General features: G+C 36.5%; 2 protein-coding genes across 7 annotated transcripts; one reads left to right on the top strand and one right to left on the bottom strand.

The window, feature by feature from the left end:
- Positions 1-2422: 2422 nt before the first annotated feature.
- On the top strand, positions 2423-21921 carry LOC132097577 (coiled-coil domain-containing protein 92-like). Of its 6 annotated transcripts, none has more exons than XM_059503382.1 (6): positions 2423-2787; positions 4169-4278; positions 6274-6331; positions 13797-14013; positions 16001-16042; positions 20289-21921. In XM_059503382.1, the coding sequence occupies exons 4-6, from the start codon at positions 13878-13880 to the stop codon at positions 21164-21166; spliced, it is 1056 nt and encodes a 351-aa protein (XP_059359365.1). In that variant the 5' UTR covers positions 2423-2787; positions 4169-4278; positions 6274-6331; positions 13797-13877; the 3' UTR covers positions 21167-21921. The 6 variants fall into 6 exon arrangements, with proteins under 6 accessions (XP_059359365.1, XP_059359364.1, XP_059359366.1 ...); XM_059503381.1 differs by having other exon boundaries at positions 4162-4278; XM_059503383.1 differs by lacking the exon at positions 4169-4278.
- Positions 21922-22918: 997 nt separating this feature from the next.
- On the bottom strand, positions 22919-25649 carry prnpa (prion protein a). Its single transcript, XM_059503426.1, has 2 exons — positions 25494-25649; positions 22919-23784 (listed from the first exon to the last, which is right to left on the bottom strand). The coding sequence occupies exon 2, from the start codon at positions 23771-23773 to the stop codon at positions 23246-23248; it is 528 nt and encodes a 175-aa protein (XP_059359409.1). The 5' UTR covers positions 23774-23784; positions 25494-25649; the 3' UTR covers positions 22919-23245.
- Between the last annotated feature and the right edge of the window lie 232 nt (positions 25650-25881).

The raw sequence follows: 25881 nt of genomic DNA, 5'->3' as shown, positions 1-25881 counted from the left end.
GAAGCAAACTCATCATCTAAGTACATTTCCATATGGTGAACTATTCCTATAATTGTCCTTCGGAAAAAGAAATTAGTGTGTATTCATGACTCACACTGTCCTGCCTGTCTGCATATGGAAGCCTAAAAAGCCATGTAAAATGTTACTGAAATACTAACTTGTCAGTGTCATCTAGAGAGGGAGTGTATTCATAATCCTTTACAGCAGGTCAAAGTCAAGACGTTTGAGTGAAATGGTAAAACACTGCTCTCTTGTGGACGTTTTCTACTCTAGAATGCAGAAAATATTATATTTAGTCATGAAATGGTGCTTGTTTCAAAGGTTAGAACACTAGTGAATATAATTCTCCGCTGGATTAGCACTAAGCATTGATTTGATGTTGCTGTGAACTTTCAAAATAATTTGTACAACTGCCTAAAATTAGCTGAAATTGTATGTAAAGTAGGCAGCAGGAAAGATCTGACTATGAAGGACACGTCTGTTTGGTGTTTTCCGAAAACGCAGAGGCTTCACTCAAACAAATTGGTTTTGTTGTGGAATGTTCCTCTTGGTGGGGTTCCAGTCTGCACTTGAAGGCTGTTATAATTTGACTAATCCAGGAGATTATATCTTGGCAAGCAGAAACCCCTCATGTTCTCATAATCAGACACTAACCAAAACAAGATTTCTATTGTGTATAGTGAAAAAATAGCTAACATTAACTTAGCATATTAAATAGTTATGAACAGTTATGGTGTCCAGGAATACAGCTCATTTTAAAGGCTATATGTGCAGAGCTTCTAAACACTACTGGAAACATGCCTAAAATGTGTAAGTTTTATGTGAAAGACCATTATTACAAGAAAGTAAGAAATGTATTATATGAGGATTAAAATGAGTGCTGAAGTTTAAGTTTATTGACTGTTGTTATTGAATGTTATGGAAACAGTCCCTGGGAAAAGGGAAATGTAACATTACTGAACATTCAATATATATATATATGTGTGTGTGTGTGTGTGTGTGTGTGTGTGTGTGTGTGTGTGTGTGTGTGTGTGTGTGTGTGTGTGTGTGTGTGTGTAATTATAATATATATAAATTTTATTACAGGCTCTAGACCCAACAACAAGACCAACAACATAACAGAAGGAATAGATACATAAACACATAAAAACATACTTTGATTCATGAGAGTCTTAACAGGCACCCATACCAATGTTTCCACAAATATGATTTGATATCTAACCGAGCTGCACCTAGGGCTTGTGAGCATCATTATAATACAGTTTTGAGACTCATCAAGTCGGGACATGAACTTAAACATTAGGTTCCTCAAGAGATCCTGTCCCCAACTGTTTCGACAGGCTGTCCATGTATAGGTTGAACAGAGCTGGAGACAGAAGTCCCCCCTGCCGTACTCCATTGCCTACACTGAAGGGTGAGGATAGGCTGTTTCCCCATTTAACTTGCATATTTTTTTGGCATACCAGTAAACCAGGATACGTATGATGCATCCAGGCACACCCCTAAGCTTGAGTTTTACTTGCACTGCTACTCCTGGGCTTTTCTAGCTGTATCCTCAGGCAGTCATTATATGCTACCTGAAGTTTGCGCATGGTCTCCTTTTTGTAGTTGACCCACAATAATGTATTTTCATAAATTAACTAGTGATATTTTACTAATGATATAGGGCTAAGCATAAGTAATGTTTTGAATTACTTATGACAGATATTATAAAATGTTTAATTTTCTATTTATTTAATTATTCAATAAATAGAATAATTTTTTAATAGAATAATTAAAAATAGTTAATTAGTTATTTAATTAACTATTTTTGTGGTGTTATTTCTTCTAAAAATGACTAAAAGTCTAACAGTAAATCTGGTGTCTTTTTTAACTCTTTGTCAACTGTGTGAATATATATATATATTTCATTTCTAACTGAGAACATTAGCTATAAAGATATTATAAATATGATTACATTTTCAATTCAATTCAAGTTTGATAATAATAATAATATTATTATCATTTGAAAATAATAATAATAATAATAATAATAATAATAATAATAATAATAATAATAATAATAATGATAACAAACTATTCCTGTCTTTTTCTTTTTGAAAATGTGACTTGCTCAATTCAGTACTTAAAAGGGCTGCCTGGAACTGAAATATTTTTTTTTTTTTTGTAATTATTTTTTAACCACACTTTGTTTGATGAATATTACACTTTTCTAATAACAAAAAAATAAATAAATAAAGATATACATTTTCCATTCTCAAATCACATGTTTATGTGGGATACAGTTGATCTACTGAGGACTACATTGACTTTAATTTTCATAGTCATACATAATGACATCTCGCAGACCTGTAAACCAAGCGTACGCTACACGTCATCATGTTTCTATAGTGATGATGCTTTGCGTCAAATAGCCTTCATTTCGGTTGACACAATTAACTCGCCATCGACTTTAAATCGCCAGATATCATTACATCTATGAGATGGATAACTCGGCATTAACATTTATATGAAAACAGAGTGACTTGTGTAAGTTAACGTGCGTTTTACCTGCGCCAGAGGCCCTCAGAAGTACGCGCGTGTGTGTTTTCCTCAGTATCCCGGCATGCACCGCTTTATTTAGTGTTGTATCTCCGGGAGATGTCAGACACAGCCCTCTCTCTCTCTCTCTCTGCTCCAGCGAGGAGACAAAACCCAGCCTATCTCTCTCCTCTCAAAAGCCCGCAAACAGCAGAACCGACCCCATCTCTACCACCAGACACACAGTAATCTCAGCCCATCAATCCGGTAGGTGTCGGCCGCTTCTCTGCGCTTCGCTCCCGGTGTAAAGCGCGCTCAGGGGCGGGTCGCGTCTCAGCTGCACCTGCTCCTGCTCCTGCTCCTGCTCGAGCCGCTGACTGAAACAAACAAGCCATGTTTTCAAAGAAAGCCTACTGCACTGTATGTCTTAGAAAACAATACTGCCACGTATATTTTAAGTACGCAGTTTAGCACTTGCAGTGATGTAGGTTGTTATTGTTTACTGCTTGTTGCGTATTTTCGGACGGATGAGATCATTAGCCGGTGGCTGATTATTATGACAGTAACTAGACGATTGTGAAGATGGGTGCAAATAGATGAAACTGACAAATTCTGGTTGATTGTTTTGGATGTCACGAGAGTTGTTCGTAATGAGTTTTAGATCATTCCTGTTTAATCATCATGATAATAATATTAAAAATTTAGAAAACAATCAGCTTTTAAGTCATTATCAGTTATTTTTGTGATTTTCTTTTTTATTATTATTATTGATGCGTTAACATTTATTTGCTTCAAATCAGTTATTTGAAAATCTATTCATTTTATCTAGCAGATGCATATGCAATATTGTTTTAGAACACGTGCTGTCGTTTCTGGATTGTTCACAGGTTCTGAGTAAAAAAGCAACACATTCTCTTGTGTCCCTATCCTTGTAAATGTCTTCTGGTGTAATTATATGAATTTCTAGAATGGTGGTTTGTTGATTGTTGCGCTGTCCACAATGCAGGTGCCGTTTATGATCCTGCTCATCCCCAACCATTCTCACGTGCATGTGTTGATGTGCACTGGCCAATCAGATGCTGCCATGAAACTCCCATATTTTATTAAGCATGATTTTGTATGGTCTTCGTTTATTAAATAAATGGTTATTTCATAATAGGACCGAAAAGCAGTGGCATTCTAATAATAACTGATAATCAGTTGCTATTAAACTGCTGCTGTTTTTGTGCCCTGCATAATGTCATCATACTAGCTTACATCATGCAGGAGTATATAGTGGGTGTGACTACATACTGAAGCACTGGATATTGGATGTTTCATGTTTGTGTGTGTGTGTGTGTGTGTGTGATGTGAGTATCAGGACTAGGATATAACAGTGTTTAGAGTCTTCTCTAAAGCTGCAGCTCATTGATTATTAATGCAAGAGAGGGAGAGAGATTTCGGAGGGCAAGAAAGAGATCCGTTAAGGGAGAGTGTGAGCGATAGTACGGGGGAAAAACAACAGAGTTGAGTACTTCTGTCAGGGGGATTCTTTTGTCTCATGTGGAGCGGGGCGGGGGAGGCCTCACCCTCTGACTGTAGGGACCAGCATCAGTCAGATCGGAGCAAATGTCAGCATCAGCACTCTAAAATGTCTACCAGCCCATAGATGACTCCTAAAGGAGGGGTGAGGGAGTGAGTTTTCACTTATGCCATGGAATATCACTTCTGAAGGATGGTCAATGCCCCCAGCGCCTGTGATTCAACGGTTAATTTACGGTAAGCAGATGGATGCAGGATACAGATGGTGATGGGGTGCACTTTGTTTCTGATGCTCACTTGATGCCTCATTAGCCTATAAATAAGTGTGTTATGATTTGGTTATTATACTAGGGTTATCTTTTGAAATATTGTGTGAATTTACAGACTAGTGTGCGGTAAACAGCAAATAGGATGGCTGTGTGCTAAGATACCTACAAACCTATAAATACAAAACGCCAACATTTCTTTATTTATTTTTTATGTTTCACACAAATTATCAATACATGGGCAGATTATAGATTAATAAAGAGTTATTTTCATGAAGTTCATGCACTCTTTTGAGCACTTGATTCATGTTTATTACGTTTGATTTTGTTTACACTATCAGTTAGGTTTAGGGGTAGAGTTTAGTGTTGGTGATATTGAACATTATTTTCAAAATGCTATTCACCTTATTCTTCAGCGTGGAAGTAAGCCTATGGTCAAGACTTCTGGTTCATTAGAATGGTAGAGAAATAACGAGAAGAATAACAATGTGCCGTGCAGTAAACGGTAAAACTATTTGCACCACAAACTAGTGTGTTCATACAGTTGAGGTCAAAAGTTTACATCCCCCTTTCAGAATCTGCAAAATGTTAATATATATATTTTTTAACCAAATGAAGAGGAACACACAACAATCAACATAATAAAACATTGCCAGATACAGATTACAGATAACTGAATACTCTTTTAGTGCCACTCAATGGACATTTCACTTTATAAAGTCTTGCAAAACATGTAAGAAGCAATGTATCGTAGTGTCATTTCACAGAAATGTAGGCGAAGGCACATTTTTCCAATGAGCCTGGGTTGAACAAAAGTCCTTCTACAACGTCTGGAATTCAAAGTCTAATTTAAAGCAGAAAATGAGCAGTATGTGAAAAATCAAACAAACAAATAAAACAAAGAAATCCTCTAATGTAAAAATAAATTACAAATATGTCAGGTGCTACACTAATTTTAGGCCACTAATCAAAGAAATATATTTGTGACGTTGATCGTGTGTCTCGTTGTACAGATTCTTTCACATGCTGGGGAACTTTGACACAAAACCAAATGTTAATACCTACAGTATGATGTTATGATGTCATGGTGGCTGCTGGGAAGCTCTCTTGTTTCAGGAAGTGCTCATGTGATTCACTATAGATGACATCATCACTTGCGGTTGTACCTTAATATTGGTATTGCTCATAGTAGGCATACGAACTCCTTATATGCCTCACTTTTCATTATTCATAAATTATTCATAGTTTTTGCCTGCTCCACAGAGCCTAGTCTCTCTCTTTCTGTCTTTAAGTAATAGAGGTCGTCTGTCAGTGTCCTTTATTATGTAGCTGCCATCTTGAGCATAACCAAACACTTTTTAAAAATCTTTTCAAGCACAGCAGGTTTGACCGTGGCAAAGTCATTCTCACTGTGTGAAAAGTCTGTGTGTGTTGTGCTGTGAAAGAGAAATCAGATTACACTATTAATGACACCCAACTGATGTTATAAGAGGATTGTGTTGGTGTCCACGTACAAAATGGTTGAAAAAAATGATTCGGGATGTGTGTATATAAGCCATATGGAGTTTTACTGTGTTTCTGTCGGGATTGTTTACTATGTAAATTTGTATTTTCAGTTTTTGTGTACTATGTGAATTATGGTTTTTCACTTTTTAAATTGTAGTCAGTGTAGTGTGTATGTTTTTGGCATAAAAAATGATCTACAAAGTTACAAATCTTAAAGTCTACTCCAAATGGACTCGTTTAAAAAAAAAATCCCTTTTCAAGAACTAGGACTACAACGAACGGCTCGTTTGGACTTTTGAATTATGAGACTACAGTGTTACCATACATTGATTTATTTGTGGTGCTCGCCATGATATCAAAACTGACCGCCACAAATAGATTTTCTAAAAGGCTTTGACTTCATTGAATAAACCTGAGCACTGCAAGTTTCAAAATCACAAAACATTTTGTTTTTCTGAAGGCGGGCCTTCATCAAACCCGGGACTGATTGAGCCATTTGTGCCAGGCTGGGGAGAAAGGTATTGTAATAATGTAAATTATGTGAAAAATAATGTGTTTTTCCACCAAGCATTAGAGCAGGTTCTAGTACACCCCCAAAACAAAATCAAGACTTTGTAAAAGAGCATAATAGGAGGACCTATTTAAGGAAATAGAATTAGTAGTCAGATTAAGTTCAAATAAATATTTTATATATCTGTTGTAGGTGTTTATTCTTTTTTTTTTTCCTTAAATATGAATTTCCCATAAATTTTATCATAACCAGAACATATGGGGAATGATTGTTTGAAATTACACCTAGCTTTTGTGACAGTTTTATTGAATTTATATTGTTCAAAAGTTCCAAGGTTTTATACACTGTTCAAAAGTTAATAGCTTTCACCAGCGCAAACCCTCATTTAGCATAAAAAAAAATGTTAGGATTTACTAAAGACACACAGTGGGAATTAGCACTGAAATGGCATGGACACAGTTATATTTGCAACTCATTAAATATTTTCCCTCTCGATCTGTAAATTTATGGATTACCATTGTGTATCAAATGTGATATATAAATAAACTTGCCTTGCCTATGGGAGGAGAGTATTTAAATGTATCACACAGCATGATTAAATAAAATTTGCACTTGTCAGTTCACTGGTATTTGTGACATTATTTTACGCCCAAAAAGTATGTCTTAAAGCAGGCGGTAATTTGCGCTGCTCTTGGTAGATGGCGCTGGTCATTATGCAAATGAGATGTAGTGCCTGTGTTCTTTAATATGTGCATTGTCAGTAAATCACCGGCAGAATTTCCCCCTTCCATCTGTGTTTTTATGGAATTGCGCTCTAACGCTAATTTGCCTTGTTAAGTAAATCTGGCCCAAAATAGAAATAGTAATAAATAGTAATCCCTCTGGGCTTCTTCGTAAATGGGTTACACTTAGCTTCCTCCGGGTCAAAAAAGACCGAAGCCTTAAAAATGTAACTTTTTTTTTCCCAGGAAAACCAATCAAATATATTTTTGTTCAATAATATTTTTTGTATATTATTTAGAATTTTTAAAGATTTTTATGATACTTTGCATTAATTATATATTTTTTATGAGCAATTTTTTCCATTAGAATTAATATATATATTTTTATTTTATTTTAATTTTAATTTTTTTTCAATAAATGCACCATTGCACATCAAAATAGAGTGCAGGCCTAAAATAAAAAAAAATTCAAGTGAGAAGAGCGCCATCCAGTGGCTTTAAAATATAATAAATGTGTGTAATGTCCTGTAACCGCCTATAGGCTGCCATAGCTTTTTTTTATTTATTTTTTTTATTCCCATTTGGAAAGGAAAAAAATCGAATTACTAAGCAACCACTGAATGGAACAACACAATCTATATATCATTTTAAAGCTTAGGATCTCAGCTTTTTAATGCATCTAATCACATTTATTAACTCTTAACGAGTGCTGAGTAATCCCTCTAAAACCGAGTGTACCGCCAGCAGGCGCCACCTAGCTGCGAAAATATTCATTACCATATTTTTCAAAAATATTGCCTTGATTAACACAAAGTTGATGTCATTTGAAAGCTTAGGGTATGACCTTTACAGTGAATGTATCCACTTTGAAAAAATCTTAAGTATTGCTGAGTTATTTGGTGATAAATACAATTTCTTTTTTTTTCATAATCTATAAAATAATGTACTGCAATGTGTCAAAAACATCATACAGCTCATGAAACATTCACAGATCATTGAAAATGGCACTTCATTTTTTACAGCATATTATTACAATTACAATGAGCCTAAAATTAACATAATCTATTGCTTTTATGACTAGATATTCTTCATGGAGAAACAATTGCCCATGAGGGGGCGTCAAAGACTGTACAAAAAGGCTATCTCTGTTCCAAATGCTGTAACTTTTGATTCCTTTATCCAAATTATTATTATTTTTTATCCAGATGCAGCTAACATGTAGGGGGACTTCACTAAAAAAGAATTTTCCTCCTACCTTATTTCCTTCCTGAGTTATTCCATGACAAATAAGAAAGATATGCAAAATCATAATACAAATTATATATATATTTTGTCTTTTATCCGCAATTTCTCTGCAGGACAATGTCTAAATGTAATCTAATTTATATTTTTGAAAAATTTAAAAAGAGTTCTTTCAAACGATACCTACCTTTTGACTCTCCTTGCTATAGTTTTGGAGTTATTATGATTATATAGTAAAATATAGCAAAATTTGCTGTTTCAGTCTTACCAGTTAATTTCTCTGTGTGTGTGTGTGTGTGTTTGTGTGTGTGGGTGTGTGTGTGTGGGGGGGAGGGTGTCTTATTTGCACTCTTGATGTTTTAGAGTGTCACCCCTTCATTGCTGTACACTTTTTTTCTGCACAGTGGCTGATCTGTAGTTAGTACCACCAAAAGTTTCTCTGAGTTTTCCTATTTTCTTGTATTTCCCATTCATTTCCTATGTGGGTCATTTTTGACCCGTAGGAAGCTAAGTGTGACTTTTTTTTTTACGACCCTTTAACATATCAGAATCATCTCCTTGATTTTTTTGTGTGTTCACATAGGTAATACAACAAAAGTCACCAAGTTTCATCCCCCTCCGATGAAGCAAAAAAATTAAACAATTTAAAACATACATGGTTTCGGTCTTTTTTGACCCGAAGAAGCCCAGAGGGTTTTAAAAAAATAATAATCATAAAAAAAGTTTTCTGTTGGTTGTGGTTCTCACTTATTATAATCTCACTCTAAATTGAAAGTGAGTCCTTTCTAAATTCTGAATTTTGCCCAACCCTGTTTGTGGGTAGTGTGTTTCTTTGTTTCTGTAAATCTTAACATTTGCATCTTTATTGCATGATGTACTGTATGAATGAGGAGAAATGCAGATAGCAAGAAAAAGAGAAAGGACACATGAGGAAGGACGGCAGCAAGTGAATTAATAAAAGAGCGGGGCAGAGTCTACTGACTGTCTTCTCTGTGAGCTCCCAGCGTGAGCACAGCCTGCCATTACTCATTCATGCTCATAGGCTTTTCATGAGTTCCACTGACTCGTAGTCTACCTTGAACATCTCCTACCCTCTTTTTATCCACGCTGTTCAAATATGTTTATATACTGTATATGTTTTGACTTTAGAGCGAATCCAGCCTGCTGCTTTCCCTTCCTTTTGTTGTGTCTGTCTGGTGGAGGGCTGTGGTTAGTCTGTCAGAGTGAGAGTGTGTTTAAGGCATCTGCTTCTGTCTTCTGTTTGAACACACTACCTTTTTTGGCTGCTCCTTTTTCTTGTTTTAAACTTGATCTTATGAGAAAAACATGACCATGCATTTTTTTGCAAGTCTGAAATAAGTTGCCATATGAATCACTGTCCAGATGAACTGTCAACCGAGTGTCATTAAAAGTGATTGATTTTCTCCTGTAAAGTCTAAAAGTCAGTAGTGTTTTCTGTATAGGATTTTACACAACCAGTAGGAACTTTCATAATTAAAGCCATTATTAATAGATAAAGTTGCAGCACTTCTACACCATCACTGCTTGTTTCATTTGGAAACTGCTGCAGTTTGCTCCAGCAGTAAAATTTTTCACATTTTATAGCATCACGTTTTTCTTAGGGGTGTAAAGGTTCACTCGTTTTCTCGATGCATCGATTACAAACCCTGTCGATTCATATGCATCGATCTTGAAACATGATTTTTGAATCGTGAATCACCGATCTTGGACACTAATCGATTCAAAATGCTAAGAATCGAATGAATCGCGATTTCTATAGCGATTCAATGCTTTCAAAATGTATACACATTAAATTACTACACGCACGAATTAATGGAGACCTTGAAGAGTGTTCGTGAATCGTGCCTCTTATCTGTCCTTCACGCGCTCCACTGTTTACCGACTGAGACTGTCACAGGATTGCGCTCGCGCTCCGTTCGTCTCTGACGCAGCTGACGTGTGATCTATAGGACTCGTGGCCAGTAATGCTAACGTGAAGTAGTTATACTTTTCTGTAGTTTGTCAATTGCTCTCTGCATCTTACCGACGGAGTTATCGGAGCCGTCGACAGCTGTATTTATTGCATAGACGGAGCAGAAATGTAAGTGTCTAAATCATACGCACAGTTCCATTGAATGATAAATGTGTTTAAACAATGCGGATGAACCGAATATACGAAGGAAACTTTTAAAATTAACCACAGCATTAACAACGACCTTGAAATAAGAGCGCGAGATTTATCTGATAATCAGATGCATGAAAGTAGCGTTTGTTTCATTAGCAAACTGATTCTGAGAGAAAACTTGCCAGATGTCTTTCGCTGATGGAGAGGAAAAGTTAAATAGAGATGAAGACGTTTTCACACTGAAAGAGAAGCGATCTCGCTCTCATAGACGTGCTATATCTGCAGCTAAACTGAATAAAAGCAGAATGAACTGATGAAACCCACAAACAATTTATGAATGATGCAGTGCTAATTGACATTTATTACAGTACAGAAACTATAAAGTATATTTTCTACCTTATTCTGTGCAGAAAATTTAAATAATTGCTAATTAAATGTAGCCTAGTAGCCTATATAAAACTCATAATCATAAAATTGCCATTAGGAAAAAAATATTGATTACAAATGATTGATTATTGTCCAGCAGTGTATTTGATTTATTACAGCTAATTAAAAGTAATTAAAAAAGAAGATAATTCCTTGTAAAAAAAAAAAAATAAAAAAATAATAATAATAATAATTATTATTATTAATATTATATAGGCTACATACATCAAATGATTGTATTTGACATTTCTGTCACTTCTGAAATTATGGCTACGCCCCTGGTGTGACAAAATGTTAGCTTATACATAATACTCTTTAAGCTCTTTTTTTTTTTTAAACTTGGCTTACATACATTTTTACGTATGCCATGTCGCATCATAAACTAGCATTTAACAATGGACAAAAGTTTTTTTTTTTTTTTCTAACCTATGGTTCTCTAACCATAAATGCTTCTGTAATTTGCCCCCTGACTAAGCATTTAAAGAATTTAGTAGAAGCATTTAAATAATCCCGTGAATGCACTTAAAGAATGCAGAATCGAATCGTTATAATCGAATCGAATCGAATTTAATTGTGAATCGAATCGAATTGAATCGTTCTAAATTTGCAAAAATCGTTCTTGAATCGAATCGAAAACCTATGAATCGTAATCGAATCGAATCGCTGCCTTGCCAAAGATTCACAGCCCTAGTTTTTCTGCATGAGAGCAGGAAGCTCATTTTTTTCGTCATATAGCTGAATGAATGTGATGTATGATTAGCAATGCCGACCCTCAACACACCCGCAAGGCGTTCTCTTATCTCTTGTGTTTCTCATTTTTCTTCTATCTTTCTGAATGTCAGATTTATTGTGTTGCATTATTATGATAGGGGGAAGTGCACCCAGAGGAGACAGTCAGCCTAAGTTATCTGTTAATAATTTAAACTACACAGGGCTTTATGAGGACCCTTTTACTAAATCAAAGCCTTTGTTAAGAAGTCATGATGGCGACACTTTCTTTTATCTTCTGGTAGAAGCAAAAAAAAAAAATGAGTATATAAAGTGAGTATATTTGTAGCTGGGATATGATATATTAGGCTGGTGTTTTTTAAAGGGACATATCATGAGAAATTGAATTTTCCTTGATTTTTGAAATAAGAGACAAGAGTTTGATGTACTTGATCAACTTTCAGAACTCAAAACTTGAAACTCAAAACTTCCCGTCTTAAAATGTCTTTTATTTAAACTAAGGTTCTCATCAAAATTACATGAACAGAGGATTAATCAGTCAAATACTGTTTTTACTTTAAATGATATTGAAACATATTTCAACACTTCCCTTCTTGTGAGACAAGACAGAATCAGAGACTAATCACAGAAAATTAATGGCTATATAAAAAGCTAACTATAATGGTTAGATAAAAAGGACACTATATCATTGATTATTAAAATATTGCTCAATTTAATTCACCAGCACATTCATTGCAATAGACCATGAATATTCAATATATCACCCAGTCCTACTTAAATTTTATGTGGATCAGAAATCATAAAGAGGAAAAAATGAAATATGTATGATATGACCTCTTTTAAGAGCGCTTTGGGATGGGGGATGATCCCTAAGCAGTACAGGGGTCTGTGGAAAGAAACCAGCCCAGTGGTAGCCCCCTTAAATCAATACTCCCACATACAATATCTACAGACTCTCCCTTGTTTCTCTGCCTCATCTGAAACACATTACGTTATGTCAAACCTTTATGCTGTCATTAGATAAATATAGCTCTTTGTCCTCTCAGACAGAGGGACATGGATCTGAGGAAGGGATAGTGATATCCGGAGTAAACAATTTAATTGCAGTAATGTGTTTGTGTTTGTGTAAGTACTGTATGACAATCTCCTGACCTCACTATGTGGCTGTGACTCCATTGTAAACATCTCATGTGAGTGTAGTTTTATCCAGCACTGACTTCACACGTGCAGTTTTATAGAAGCTTGTCCTGGTTTCACAAAACACCCACATCTATATTTCGCTGCTGGTGAATTGTGACCTCATGTGCCAGTAGGAAGAATGATTTTGGTGTTATGTCGAATTATTTTAAAGATGTACTCTGGGATATACAGAGTAGCAGATATCCTGATGTTGATGTCTCAAGAGGTTTAATTAAAGATGCTTAAGTGATTTTTTTTTTTTAATGGAATGACACTCAGAAAATGTCCCTATTACAGTACCTGTCAGATCTGAATTAGATTTGTCCTAAAATATCTTGAAATAATACACTTGTGTCTGTTACAGCACTGAATCTCTAAACTGCAAAAATGTGACTACAGTCAAATTCTTTTTTTAGATAAAAATAAATTTGAGTTTTTTTTTGTGTCTGTTTCATACAAGAATAATTTTCCTTCTGTTGTACTTGGAAAAGATGGAATTTACTATAGACTGTTTTAGTTTGTGTTTATTAGATCTTATCAGTATTATTCATAATAATATATACACACAACATTTTCCATCATAATCAGTAATCATGTAATGTAGTAACACCGCTTTAGAAAATTGCATATTTTATCTCAAAACTTGTTTGTGGTGTTTTATTTGTAGTTTTTTAGTATAAAAAAATAAGAATATTATTATTATTATTATTATTTATTTAAAAATGAAGTTATTTTATTTTAATATACTTGTTTAAAAAAAATATTAATTTTACAATCAACCAGCAAAAGTAAAAACACATTTGATACAGAAACAAATTTCTAGTAAATTTCACAAATAAGAAGAAACTACAAGTAACACGTTAAATTAACCAAGAAATTTTGAAGTAGAAAGACTGAAATAATAATTTCTTGTAAAACGTCCTCCAATAACCTTGGAGCTAGGTGTGTAATAGACTAATGTAACTTTTAGTTATAGTGAGCAATAACTGCCAGAAGGCTGAATAATATTCCATATATCTGACTAGTATTTTCTTTTCTTGTGTTTACAGGTCTCCTGGGCTAGTGTGTGTGCAGGTGTGAGAGAGTGAGTTTAGTTATACATGTGAGTGTGACTGTGTACCATCATCAACATGGCCTCGGTGAGTGTGACCTTGGAGAATCAACTGGACAGCGCACAGAAAAACCTTCTGTTCCTGCAACAAGACCATGCCAACACATTGAAAGGCCTTCATGCTGAGGTCCGTCGCCTACAACAGCACTGCACAGGTACATGCATACATACGCACACATGCCAATACACTGAGCATCATGTAGTGACTGCCACTTACAGCACAACTGCACTTAAGCTAGCATCCATAAACACATACATCATTCATTTGTAAAATTTCTACAGGAAATGAAGCATTATAATCATGAAAAATGGAGTGTCTCATTTATTTAATGGCTCAAATTCTCATTATAATTACTTGCTTATGTAAAATATATTTGCTGAGCAATTAATAAAAATCATTGCCAGTTTTAGTGCATTTATTATTATCTTATTTATTATTTATATATTTATTTATCTAGTATTGTTTTTATTTTATTTTTGTATTTTTGCCACTTTTATTCAGAAGATAATTAATATGTGACTGGAAATGAGAGGATGGATGGGATTGGGACTCGAGTTGGATTTGAACACAAGTGCTCTCATGAAATATGCCAAATCCTATGCGTTACATGATGACTGTCAGTTTAATGATGTTGACATCTTGAGGTCACTTGTGTTGGCATTATAAATGAACTGTCACTTGTGTTGGCAAAAATGAACACAAATCTCTGGCCCTTTGTCAGCGACACATACTGCACATAGAGTTTATGCAGTCCTGTCAACAGGTCACTTCTCTACGTGGAGTAAAACAGTACCACAGGGATTATTGTTTAGGATTGTGAGAATAAAGTTAATCTCATTTTAGACAGCTCAATCCTCATCTAAATTCTGTTTCAGACGCAATGCAATGCGAGAAAGCAACTCAAATCAGCCACAAAATGCGCTTTTAAAATATATTGTCATAATCATGTCTATTTGCTTTCATTTTTCATGTTTCATGTTTCACTAATTTTTGTTTATACGAAAGATCTAGACTACAGAGTGAACGTGCTCTGACTCTGACTCTTATAGAACTTTTCACACTGAATGTGAAAATTCGGTGCGATGACTTTTGAATTGAAACAATGGATCCCTGTGGGGTTATTGACACTAGGCGCAATCATTTGCTATCGACTGTATGTTGATTTGTTTCCCCGCCGCTTCACAACGTAACAGGTTGTCCAAGTAGATTTGAGCTAAGATCACGTGCAGCTGCTGTTGCATAAAAAGGCAAGAGGCACTGAAGAAGAGTATTCTGAGAGTGAAGAAGATGCTGAGTTCTTGTTATTGTTGGTATCTGAGAACAGTTCATGTTCAGTGTGAAAAGGCCTTAACGCTGTTTCCCTCCAATCTCTATGGTCATTCTTTTTTTAAGTAAATATGAAAACGATGTGCTATATATTAGTGTGTGATTCATTATTGCACAAAAAATCACAGCCAAAAAGCAAAACAAAACAAATCACCCAAGCAAAACCACAAAACATAACAAAACAAAAAAATAGCAAAGCAAAGTAAAAACAACAGCAAAGTAAAAACAAAACCACAAAACAAAATAGCCAAGCAAAAATGCAAGGTAAAGCAAAACAAAACAAACAAAACAACATGAAATACTGGTTTAATTGTTTGCAGTTCACTGAAGCACAAAACAAAACAAAAACTGTTACATTACATGTATGCATTTATCAGATGTTTTTATCTAAAGCAACGTAAAGTGCATTCAGGCTATACATTTTTTTTTTTTACCAGTATGTGTGTTCCCTAGGAATCGAATCCACAACCTTTTGCGCTGCTAGCGCAATGCTCTACCACTGAGCCACAGGAACAGAAAAACAAAAACTCAGTAAACTAAGCAATTTGAAGTTTCATGTTGTTTATATTGTCCCTAACTCCTACATGCTCTTTTATCCTTGGTTGACTCTGTTGTGTTATTGTTTCTCTGTTTTTGCTCCTGTTTCATGTGATGTCTTGTCATGTGTTCTTCAACTGTTGTCATTTACGGTAGTGTGATGCTTCGTGCTGCCAGCCTAACATTTGATCTCTCTCTCTCTCTCTCTCTCTCACTCACACTCACACTCCTCGTTCTTCATTCTGTCCACTCCTTCTGTCCTCTCTTTTGTTTCACAGACCTGACATATGAGCTGACAATGCGGAGTTCTGATCCAGGCGGTAAGATTTCTCACACACTCTTCATATGTGGCTGCATTCACACTCAGAACAAAATGCTCATGCAAGGGGGCTGTGTGTGTGTCAGGTGTCACTTTGATGCCATCAAAGTTCTTGTCATCCACACGTTCACCTGTTAAAATAAATCTCTTAACAGCCTGGTAGATGCAAAGACAGATAGACATGCAAACAGCAGGAGGAAGGCCAAATGGAAACATCCAGAAATGCTGTTATATTTAGTTTCTTATTTTGTCTGGCATTCTCTTTATTTATCTGCCACTGTATTGGTCCCTCTTTGCAGCAGGTCGTAAATAAAACTTTTTTATTTGCCGCAAAGAAAGAGAACTGGGTCGCTCTTTGCCCATATACCACCATGGTTATGTCTTGTAACCTGGCAACCAGCAACCCACCCAGCAAACACACACACACACACACACACACACACACACACACACACACACACACAGAGTTAGAGACCCCCTGCTGCCCACAGGACTGCCATTTCCCTCTCTCTCCCTTTCAGTTTCACTCTGTTTAATATATGTTGGCCTTTCAGTGTCTGCACAAACACACAATGCACTGATAAAACATTTAGGCATCTGAATGCTCAGCTCAGTTCCCACAGACATGCTGTTTCCAGGCAAAACAGTGAAGGCTTTGAGACTCTGAGAGTTTTTTACATGATAAAGACTATACATTATCCTCTTTGTTCCACATGTACAACAAATAAATACATGAAATATTTATTTTGGAGTTGAAATTATTGTATTATCTCACAAAAATAGCTAACAACATTTTTAAAATTCTATTCAATAATAAAATAACAGAAAGAAAACACCATGACAAGCACTGTTACAATATCACAATATTTGTTTTTAGATTAATATGATTATATTATCTCAGTTGACTAGTCAGAGTCGAGTATTCCAGAGAGCTGTGTATAATAAATTAGTTTCACATTTGTTTAGTGTCTATATGGTTGGACAGGCTGTTGTTTGTGTTTGCGCATGTGGCCGATGTGAGCCAGATTCGTGTCTAGCACAGGAAATGAGATTATGAATGACTACACTAATACAGCACTAATGCAAACGGCTAATGCATCATCTGCAACCTGCTGACTACATCCCCACACTCATGTTCCTAACAATAGCAAAGACATTTCAGACTAGCGCCACTGCCATACATCAAAACACTTTTGGTTTTTGGAGAGACTTTCAGATGAGAATCACATGTTCCTCTCATTTCAAAGATCAAGCATTGTTCTTAATCCAGCCATCAGATAATAATAGAGATTATTTCTCTTCCAAATTAAAACAGCACTTTCTGTCGACTGGAGTAGCTGCAGATGGTTCATTCTCATTAAACTACACGTCCGTAACAGATAACTACACCACCGATAATTAGCCATCTGTGTTGCCTCTCTACCGTTACACGTTATATGTGACACTGAACCACTGAACCAGTCTTAAGTAGCATGGGTATATATCACGGGTATATTTGTAGTGATAGCCAAATTGTGTAGGTCAAAATTTTACATTTTTCTTTTATGCCAAAAATAATTAGGATCTTAAGTAAAGATCAAGTTTCATTAAGATATTTTGTAAATTTCCCTCTGTAAATATATTAAAACTTTAGTTTTGGTTAGTAATACGCTTTGCTAAGAACTTGATTTGGACAACTTTAAAGGTGATTTTCTCATTATTCACATATTTTTTTTGCACCCTCAGATTCCAGATATTCTAATACTTGTATCTCGGTCAAATTTTCAGTCCTATACCATACAACAATGGAAGGCTTATTAATTCAGCTTTCAGATGTATAAATCTTTATTTAAAAAAAATTACCCTTATGACTGGTTTTGTGGTCCAGGGTCAAATATTGTCTTTGTGAAGAATGCAGTATACTTATCACAGTTTCTCATACTGGAGCTGTCGCTTTGACCTCAGATGACTGTGCTGGAGTGTGTTTTGTGGATGTTTTATGGCTGTCCAACTGGGTTTGTGTGTGAATTTGATGGTGACCTCATTATCTGGTGTGGCCATTTCTAAGTGCTAATGAAGCGGTCAGGGACAGCGAGAGAGAGTGTGAGTCAGTCTCCAACATGAGCTCATCCTGCATGTCTATTTTAATAACTATTAGAGAGATCCCACAGAACTGAGACCCTCATTATCTCAGTCTCAGGTGAAGTGTACTGGATAACTCCAATATGTGAATCTGATATTAAAGGATATTTATTTTATTGTGTTTTGTTAAAGTTACCTTTATATGCCTTTTTGTCTATTAAGTTGTTGTTTCACGTTATTTGCGTGCACTAATAAAAATTTGCAGCATTTTTCTGATTAATTGGATACAATTTGCAATTATAATTTTTCAACATTGCTAAATCATTTGTTAAATTTCTGATTCTCTAATTTTACTCTATATACTACTATTCTGTTATTTCTTTCTTTCTTTTTTCTTTTATTGCTTTGGCAGTTACAAATGTTTACTCTTTTTCTTTTGTCATGCCAGTGAAGCACAATACATTTAAACTGAGAGAAAGCAAGAAAGTGAGAGAGCGAGAAAGAGAGAGGAATCTTCCCTTGCGTGCCATTGTTTAGGCTGTTGCAAAGCTGAAGGACAATAAAGAGGGACATTGCTATTCCCCCAACCTTCAAATCCATTAGCAGTGTAATGGGAGATAGGATCTCTGTCTTTGTGTCTGCCCTTCACTCCCTCTCTTTATGAGTGTGTGGAGTCTCTCTCTGAGGTCCCCATCTCAGCCCCACCCTGTTTGGCTGCTAAATGCAGTTTTAACATTCTTAGACATTTATTAGACCGACATAACCCATGTACATTTTTTTTGTTAATGATGAGGTGATTCTCAGTAAGATGGTTCAGAATTATCCATGCAATTACAATTTGTTTATCCTGCTTAATTTATGTAGAAATCAATAATATCTATGCTGAGCTAAGCTAAACGAGCTGTTCCCATAATACAACAAATGCAGTTTTTAAAAGCTTAACATCAGATCTTAAGAGAGGAGTGGAGAGTTCCTGTATAGGAAAGGGTTTGATGTTTCATAGCCTTTAGTTCTGCAGGGGTAATTGGTTTATTGATGTGTGATTCACAGGTCACTACTGCCCTCTGCAGGCTAATGTTTTAGTCAGTTTGCAGAATGTCTTTATGTAAACATATTATTTCAGACATTGTACTTCTTAATAGCTTTATTCCAAAACCTAGTGAAACACCTCTCTTCCTAGATAGACAGCTGCCTTCATAACGATGACGGATGACGAAACTAGTGAAAGGTTCTTCAACTCAAGTCCTGGAGGGCCAATGTCCTGTTGACATTAGTAAAATCCCAATATATCGCACCCGTCTGCAACTTTCAAGTAATTCTGAACACTTTCTAAGCTTATTCTGATGTGTTTGGTTTGTGTTGGATCTAAACTCAGCATATTCTCTGCCTCAGACGTCATATCGATGGATTAAGGTGTTTCTTGGAGGTTATGTAAGACCTTTTTATGTTGTCTGGGATAACCAGCTGGATGTACATTATCCCTCTTAATACAATTGCTAAAAGATTTGTTTTTACCATATGTGTTGAAATTAATATTGAAGTCTTCCATTGTTACACACGGTGGTTAAGTGTTTTCAGTCACACGATGGCGCCAGACTGTCAGTAGCCTACCAGTCAAGATAACTCGTAGTACCCGGATGATCGGTTGTTATCTGGGAATAACATACCGCTGGATGGCTCGATTGACCAATCAGAATCAACTATTCCACAGAGCCGTGTAATAAAGTACATTAAAGAATGACCATGTGATTTTTACGTACGCCAGGTGACCTATAAATGCAAAAAAAAAAAAACTTTCCATTTGCAGTTTTGCTATACTTTTTTCAATTGCCTGAAAAACCTCATAATGCAAGCATAAAAACATATTTGTAATATATGAGAGTTTTTGTGAAATTGATGTGTTTTCATTAGATGTATTAGGCAATACTTCCAAAACATGCGGCACAAAACTAAACGTGATTGGTTGCTTTATCTGCCAGTCATATGTCCTTTTGGGTGGTCCTTGGCCATTAAAAGCGGTCAAGATTCTCAGACCTTCTGCCGTCAGTCTGAAAGTATGGCTACGAAAGACTAAACTCACCAGGACACTGGCCCTCCAAGACAGGAGTTGAAGCCCTGGAATAAAATGTATATTTGTGTGTAGCATCCTTTTAAATGTTTGAACCTAACATCTTGTTCTCTCTCAGATGATGGTGAGGCCCGTTGCAGAGAGCTGCACCAGCGCTGTGAGGAGCTGGAGGCTCAGCTCAAGGTTAAAGAGCAGGAGAACACCGAGCTCCTGCGAGACTTGGAGCAGAAGAACGCCATGATCTCGGTGTTGGAGAACACCATCCGTGAGCGGGAGAAGAAGTACCTGGATGAGCTGAAGTTGAAGAGCCATAAGTTGGCTGTGCTGTCTGGAGAGCTGGAGCAGAGAGCCAGCACCATTGCCTACCTCACCTCCCAGCTCCACGCTACCAAAAAACGCCTTCTCACCGGGGGAGCTGCGGGTATAAGCCCCTCTGTCAGCCCTGTCGGCTCTTTCAAACCCACCCCTCCTCCCACTCCCGTGGCTTCCGGAAATGACAAAGACATCCGGCAACCCGAGACACCTCACAGACGCATGCGCAAAAGTCTTTCGCAGCCGCTGCACTCTGAATACACGGAGCTGTACCGGTTGGGCGCCGCAGATGGCCGTAGGGTGGTACTGAGGGATTCGCTAGATGCCATGCCAGATCCCACACCATTCCTGCAAACCAGAGAGCCCGCGGCCCCCTTAGAGTCTCAGCCGGTCCTGCGGGAACGCCCCTCTGTAATCCCGCCCATCGCTTCTTTGGCCACTCCTCCTGCACCATCAAGCCCCGCCCACGTCCCAGTGCCCCCAAGTCCCAAGAATACTCCATCATCGGAGGGACCCCTTCCCCGTGCTAACGCACATATAGGAGTGGCGCATCGGATCCACCGCTCGCCCTCGGCAGGTAGAGGTCTGGCTCGGCAGCAGGCGGAAGTGGAGACCCTCGCTGTGGACCAGGTCAATGGGGAGCAGGTGGTTCGCAAACGCTCAGGTGCAGACAGAACTGTTTAAGACTGAAAAATGCGCACATATACACATCCTAAAACAGATAGTATATAAACGTATAGACGTATTAAGACCAATGAAGTATATGCGGAAATCTTTATGACTGTGAAAATCGACATATCTCCAACAACCTAGTGAAATAAACATACAGAACACAAACACAATACAGATTTAAACAACTAACGAACACGATAGCACTGCACAACCCTGTTAAATTCTGAACAACACGCATTGGCAAGTGAACAAGATTTAGGCAAAGACTGTTTTTGCGAGAGTGAGAGAATATGAATGTGTTTTAAAGGGAAGATGGAGAGACTACGGATGGCAGCAAGAGCTTCTGTATGTCATGCTGCTTTTTATGCAATACTGTATAAATGAAAAAAAAAAAGTTAAATACTTTTGTTCATGGTCATTTTACTAATTTCTACATTAGTTGGGAAGGAGAACTGTGAGCATGCCAAATGTTTGTTTTTCTTTCCCATTTGACTTTCAGCATCTTCTTTGCGTTTTCTGTTCTTCTCATCATCGATATCCCGTTTGACTCGAGGTGCAAACACAGGATCATATATTGCCAAATCTCTTCATTGCCTGCCGATTTAATGTTCTAATGCATAATCATATCTACTCATATTTATTCATGAGCACTGCAGCAGTACTGGAAACTCCACTCTCCTTCAACTCTCCTTCCCCTTTCATTCCCATATCTACAGGCTAATGTGAACAATCCTGCTGCTCCTTATTAAACACCTACAGAAATCAAAGGTCTCAAAGAGGTCACTTCAGTTTATGATCTTGTTTCCCTTGCTTTTTCTTATCAATAACATTCTACGTATAAAAAATAAGTTGAAGGGATAGTCCACCTTTTTTACGGTCTATGGGGGGTCAGAAACCTCTCGGATTACATAAAAAAATAAATTGATTTGTGTTTAAAAGATGAAATTAAGGTCTAACGTGTTTGAAATTATATAAGGTAAGTAATTAATATCAAAACTATCCCTTCAAAGATGTGTTATTCATTGTTTAAGATGATATAATAATAATAATATATTGGGGAAGAAAATTCCTCCTGCTTGCTTCTAAACAGAATTTTGTGATTATTAAGTGCTGTCTCTTAGGGTTATTTTGCATGTGAATATCATGTCCACATCTGAAAATGCAGTCTAATTTTAGGACCAAAGTAATAGTGAATACCTTGTCATGACAATTTCTCCCATTCCTGACTTAAATCAAACCACGTTTACCCGTATTATCCCTCACATGGAATGAAAAATGACAAAACGTCAAGTATTTTATGAAGTGTATTTATTATTAGCAGTACAAAAATAAACGTACATACTGATAAACAAATCTAGAAAGGTGCACAAGCGAAAGCGATTGAATCTTACTGGTTTAAGACAATCAGCTGCTTGTTATAGAGCTCGGGGAAGTGAAGTAGAGGGTGCCCGAGCCCTTTAACAAGATTTGCTCTCGTCTTGACACACTTCGTCAAGCTTATTATGGTTAAAGTGATTTTACCATAAGCCTTGTTTTATTTTCAATGTTCGCTGACGTAAATGGCAGGAACAAACAGATTAAATCATTGAGAAGGTTGAAATGGCTCAGTAGAGTACAATCAATGCACGTTTGCATAAGTATCAAGGAAAATATCTAAATATATATATATATATATATATATATATATATACACATGATCCTCTGCAAATCTTTTTTGATAATAAACTACCTGTTATTCATCACATTTTAAATAATACAAAATACCATTATTCACATCAACTAATCATGAAAAAACTACATTATTCGTTTATAAAAATCAACAATCTGGAAAACAAAATCTACAGGCTTCTGAGGCATGTGCTTAACTCTCGCTTCAGAAACAAAAAAACATTGGAAACAGTGGCCAGTCAAGCAAATGCAACCTTGTTTTCTGCTGTCAATTTAACACAAAACTTGGGCAGAGATCACGCACAGAGTTGCTAAATTGCATTTAGTCCATGTTCCATATTTTTATTTTGTTGGATTATTTTTGTATTGAAAGAAGTGACAGATGCAAGAAGGTCCCCAAGATTGACCCATGCCAAGTGGCCCTTATGACAGAAAGTACCCAAATAAGAATGAGATCACGAGTCCAAAAACTGTCACACAGCTATAAATGGGTCCAGAACTGGCAGCATCTGTGTAATATTCCACATCTGTCTCATTGTGTCCTTCGTGTCCATGCCCGTGTCCGTGACCGTGGCCGTACCCATGGCCATGCCCATATCCCGCACCATAGCCTCCGTATCCTCCATACCCATGCCCGTACCCATATCCAGGTCGGGCCAAGGAGCTCAAGCCATGTCCGACCAGCATTCCCCCTAGAGCTCCGGCGGCGGCCGCCCCTGCTACCTTCCCAGTGCTGTGTCCCAAGGAGCCTCCGTTGTGAGCTGGTGGGGCACGGTAATGTCCACCGCCTCCTCCCCAGCCTGCGCGACCGGAGCTGCTGCCACCCCATCCTCCACCTCGGCCTCCTCCGCGCCCGAAGCCCCCGCCCCGACGCGACTGGACCACAGGAAACATCATCGTCAGGAGTAACAGGCAGTTCATCAACGACAAGATTTTATATTGGGAGAACATGCTGGAAGATGCTGTGAAAACACAAGGTCAGAGGTTGACTGGATCCATGTCTGGTAACAAAGGGCAGAGCATGCAAACTCTAAACATAGTTCTAGACTTTGACTCATCGGTCCCTATAAGATCTGTCTGATCAGTGGTCACAGAGGACACAGCGGCAGGAGAAAGGATATAGAGAAAGCCAATGTCAAGAAAGAAATTAGAGTCTTGTTTTCTAAAATGTCCATAAGTTTATATCTGAAAAAAAGTAACCTATTTATTATGTATTCCTGTTAGAAAGAAAGTCAACCCTGTTTTTTTTTTTTTTTTTTACTTATTTTATATAACCTACTTTTGGTTATTGGCTAATTTTAAGGATAAGTTTAATACATTTAAGAGACAATTCTGTTTCTAAAACAAGGGAAAAAATTACTGAAGATATATCCAAAACAGATCTTTTAAGAATGTTTATGTAAACATTGTTTTCCCCCAAAGTAAAAAAAGTGCTAAAGACTGCACACAATGTCCTTTGAGAAAAAAAAAAAAATATAAAAATAATTTTGTATAAAAATACAAAAGTGCCCAAGCAATGACTAAATGTTTTCAGTGACATCTATCTGTCTCTCCGCCTGTCTGTCTGTCTGTCTATTTGTCTGTCTGTCTGTCTAAAATTTGGAGTATTTAGGAATGTATTAATGTTTCTTAAAGTCTGCTCACAAAGACTGCTTTGTGAAACACGATTACAATTTGGTAACTCTTTACAATAAGTTAACTACATTAGTTAAACTAATAATGATAAATACTTAGTTGATTCCGACATTTACTAATACATTATAAAAATCAAAAGTTGTGACTATTAATGTTATTTAATAGACCTGTGCTAACATGGACTAACAATGAACAGTTGTATATTTATTACTTGGTATTAAAGATTAATAAATATTAACAAATTAATAGATTAATAATCAATTTATTTCTCGTTGTTAATGTAATTAAGTATAGTTAGCAAATAAAACCTTATTCTAAAGTGTTACTGAACCGTTTTCTATATTATATATATATATATATATATATATATATATATATATATATATATATATATATATATATATATATATATATAAAGTGTGCGTGTGTGTGTATATATAATAAATTTCATATATATAAAACTTGTATTTATATGGAAGGCAAGACAAAAAAAATACTCATTAAAAACATTTTATATAATAGAAGTTCCAACTTGAGAGTATACCATACATAGATCTCTATGTATATTATGATCTAGAATTGAGAAGTACATGATCTTTTCAGAATCTAGGCCGCCAGTCTGGCAGCTTTAGAAAGGTAATCTGGTGTACTTCAGTGTCTCACCCCTACACACACCATTCACAACACAAAGACAACGCTTGTTCTTAAAATCCTTCAATTATAAAGTAAACTTTACCACAAGGTCACTATCACTCTAAGATGACCCTTATAAACAGCACTGGAATTTAAGTAAAAAGCAAATGTTTTATACCATCATGTTCATGTCACATATAGGCTATGTATTAATTCTGCATCAACAGCCTTAGAAAATAGAAATAAACAGTAATACAACATTATACACCACAATATCACACACTGGTATTTTCTTTAAATATATTATTAAAATAATAATAATAAGAATAATAAACTACTAATAATATTTGATATATTATATGGTTAAGGTTTCCTTCCTCCAAAAGAGTATGCATTGACTTACTTTGAATTAGTATGTGAATGAAGTGTATTTTGGAAGGTTCAGGATGACTGTCCAAGTGTTGTCCTCCTCTCTGTTGTGCTGTGCTTGAATGGATGAGAGTTTGAGACAGAACTCACACAAGTACACGTACACAGCGGCATTAACCGACTGATGCTCATTCTCTGATTGGTCGAGTGAATGAACCTACGTCGACTCGTCTCACCGGCACAGGATCAGAACAACGCTCTAATCCATCAACAGGATTAAGACGGTCTGTGGATTTGACAAACGTCTTTAGGCCCAGGGGTCATACTGTGGGCTGGGCTCGGTCATGTGGTGATTCTGTCTCTCCATGAGCTCAGAGATGCTGGTTAGATAACCCACGAGACGACCTGCAGTCAAATCTTGT

The sequence above is a fragment of the Carassius carassius genome, chromosome 21, assembly GCF_963082965.1.
Source record: "Carassius carassius chromosome 21, fCarCar2.1, whole genome shotgun sequence".
NCBI classification, from domain to species: domain Eukaryota; kingdom Metazoa; phylum Chordata; class Actinopteri; order Cypriniformes; family Cyprinidae; genus Carassius; species Carassius carassius.
This window is presented reverse-complemented; position numbering and strand designations above follow the sequence as displayed.

Excerpts from the sequence above, each read along its gene's own strand:
- LOC132097577 (XM_059503383.1), top strand. The coding sequence starts at position 13,878 with ATGGCCTCGGTGAGTGTGACCTTGGAGAATCAACTGGACAGCGCACAG. Across the intron at positions 14,014-16,000 it reads CCTACAACAGCACTGCACAG|ACCTGACATATGAGCTGACA; the intron begins GTACATGCATAC and ends TTTGTTTCACAG. Across the intron at positions 16,043-20,288 it reads GCGGAGTTCTGATCCAGGCG|ATGATGGTGAGGCCCGTTGC; the intron begins GTAAGATTTCTC and ends GTTCTCTCTCAG.
- prnpa (XM_059503426.1), bottom strand. The coding sequence starts at position 23,773 with ATGTTCTCCCAATATAAAATCTTGTCGTTGATGAACTGCCTGTTACTC.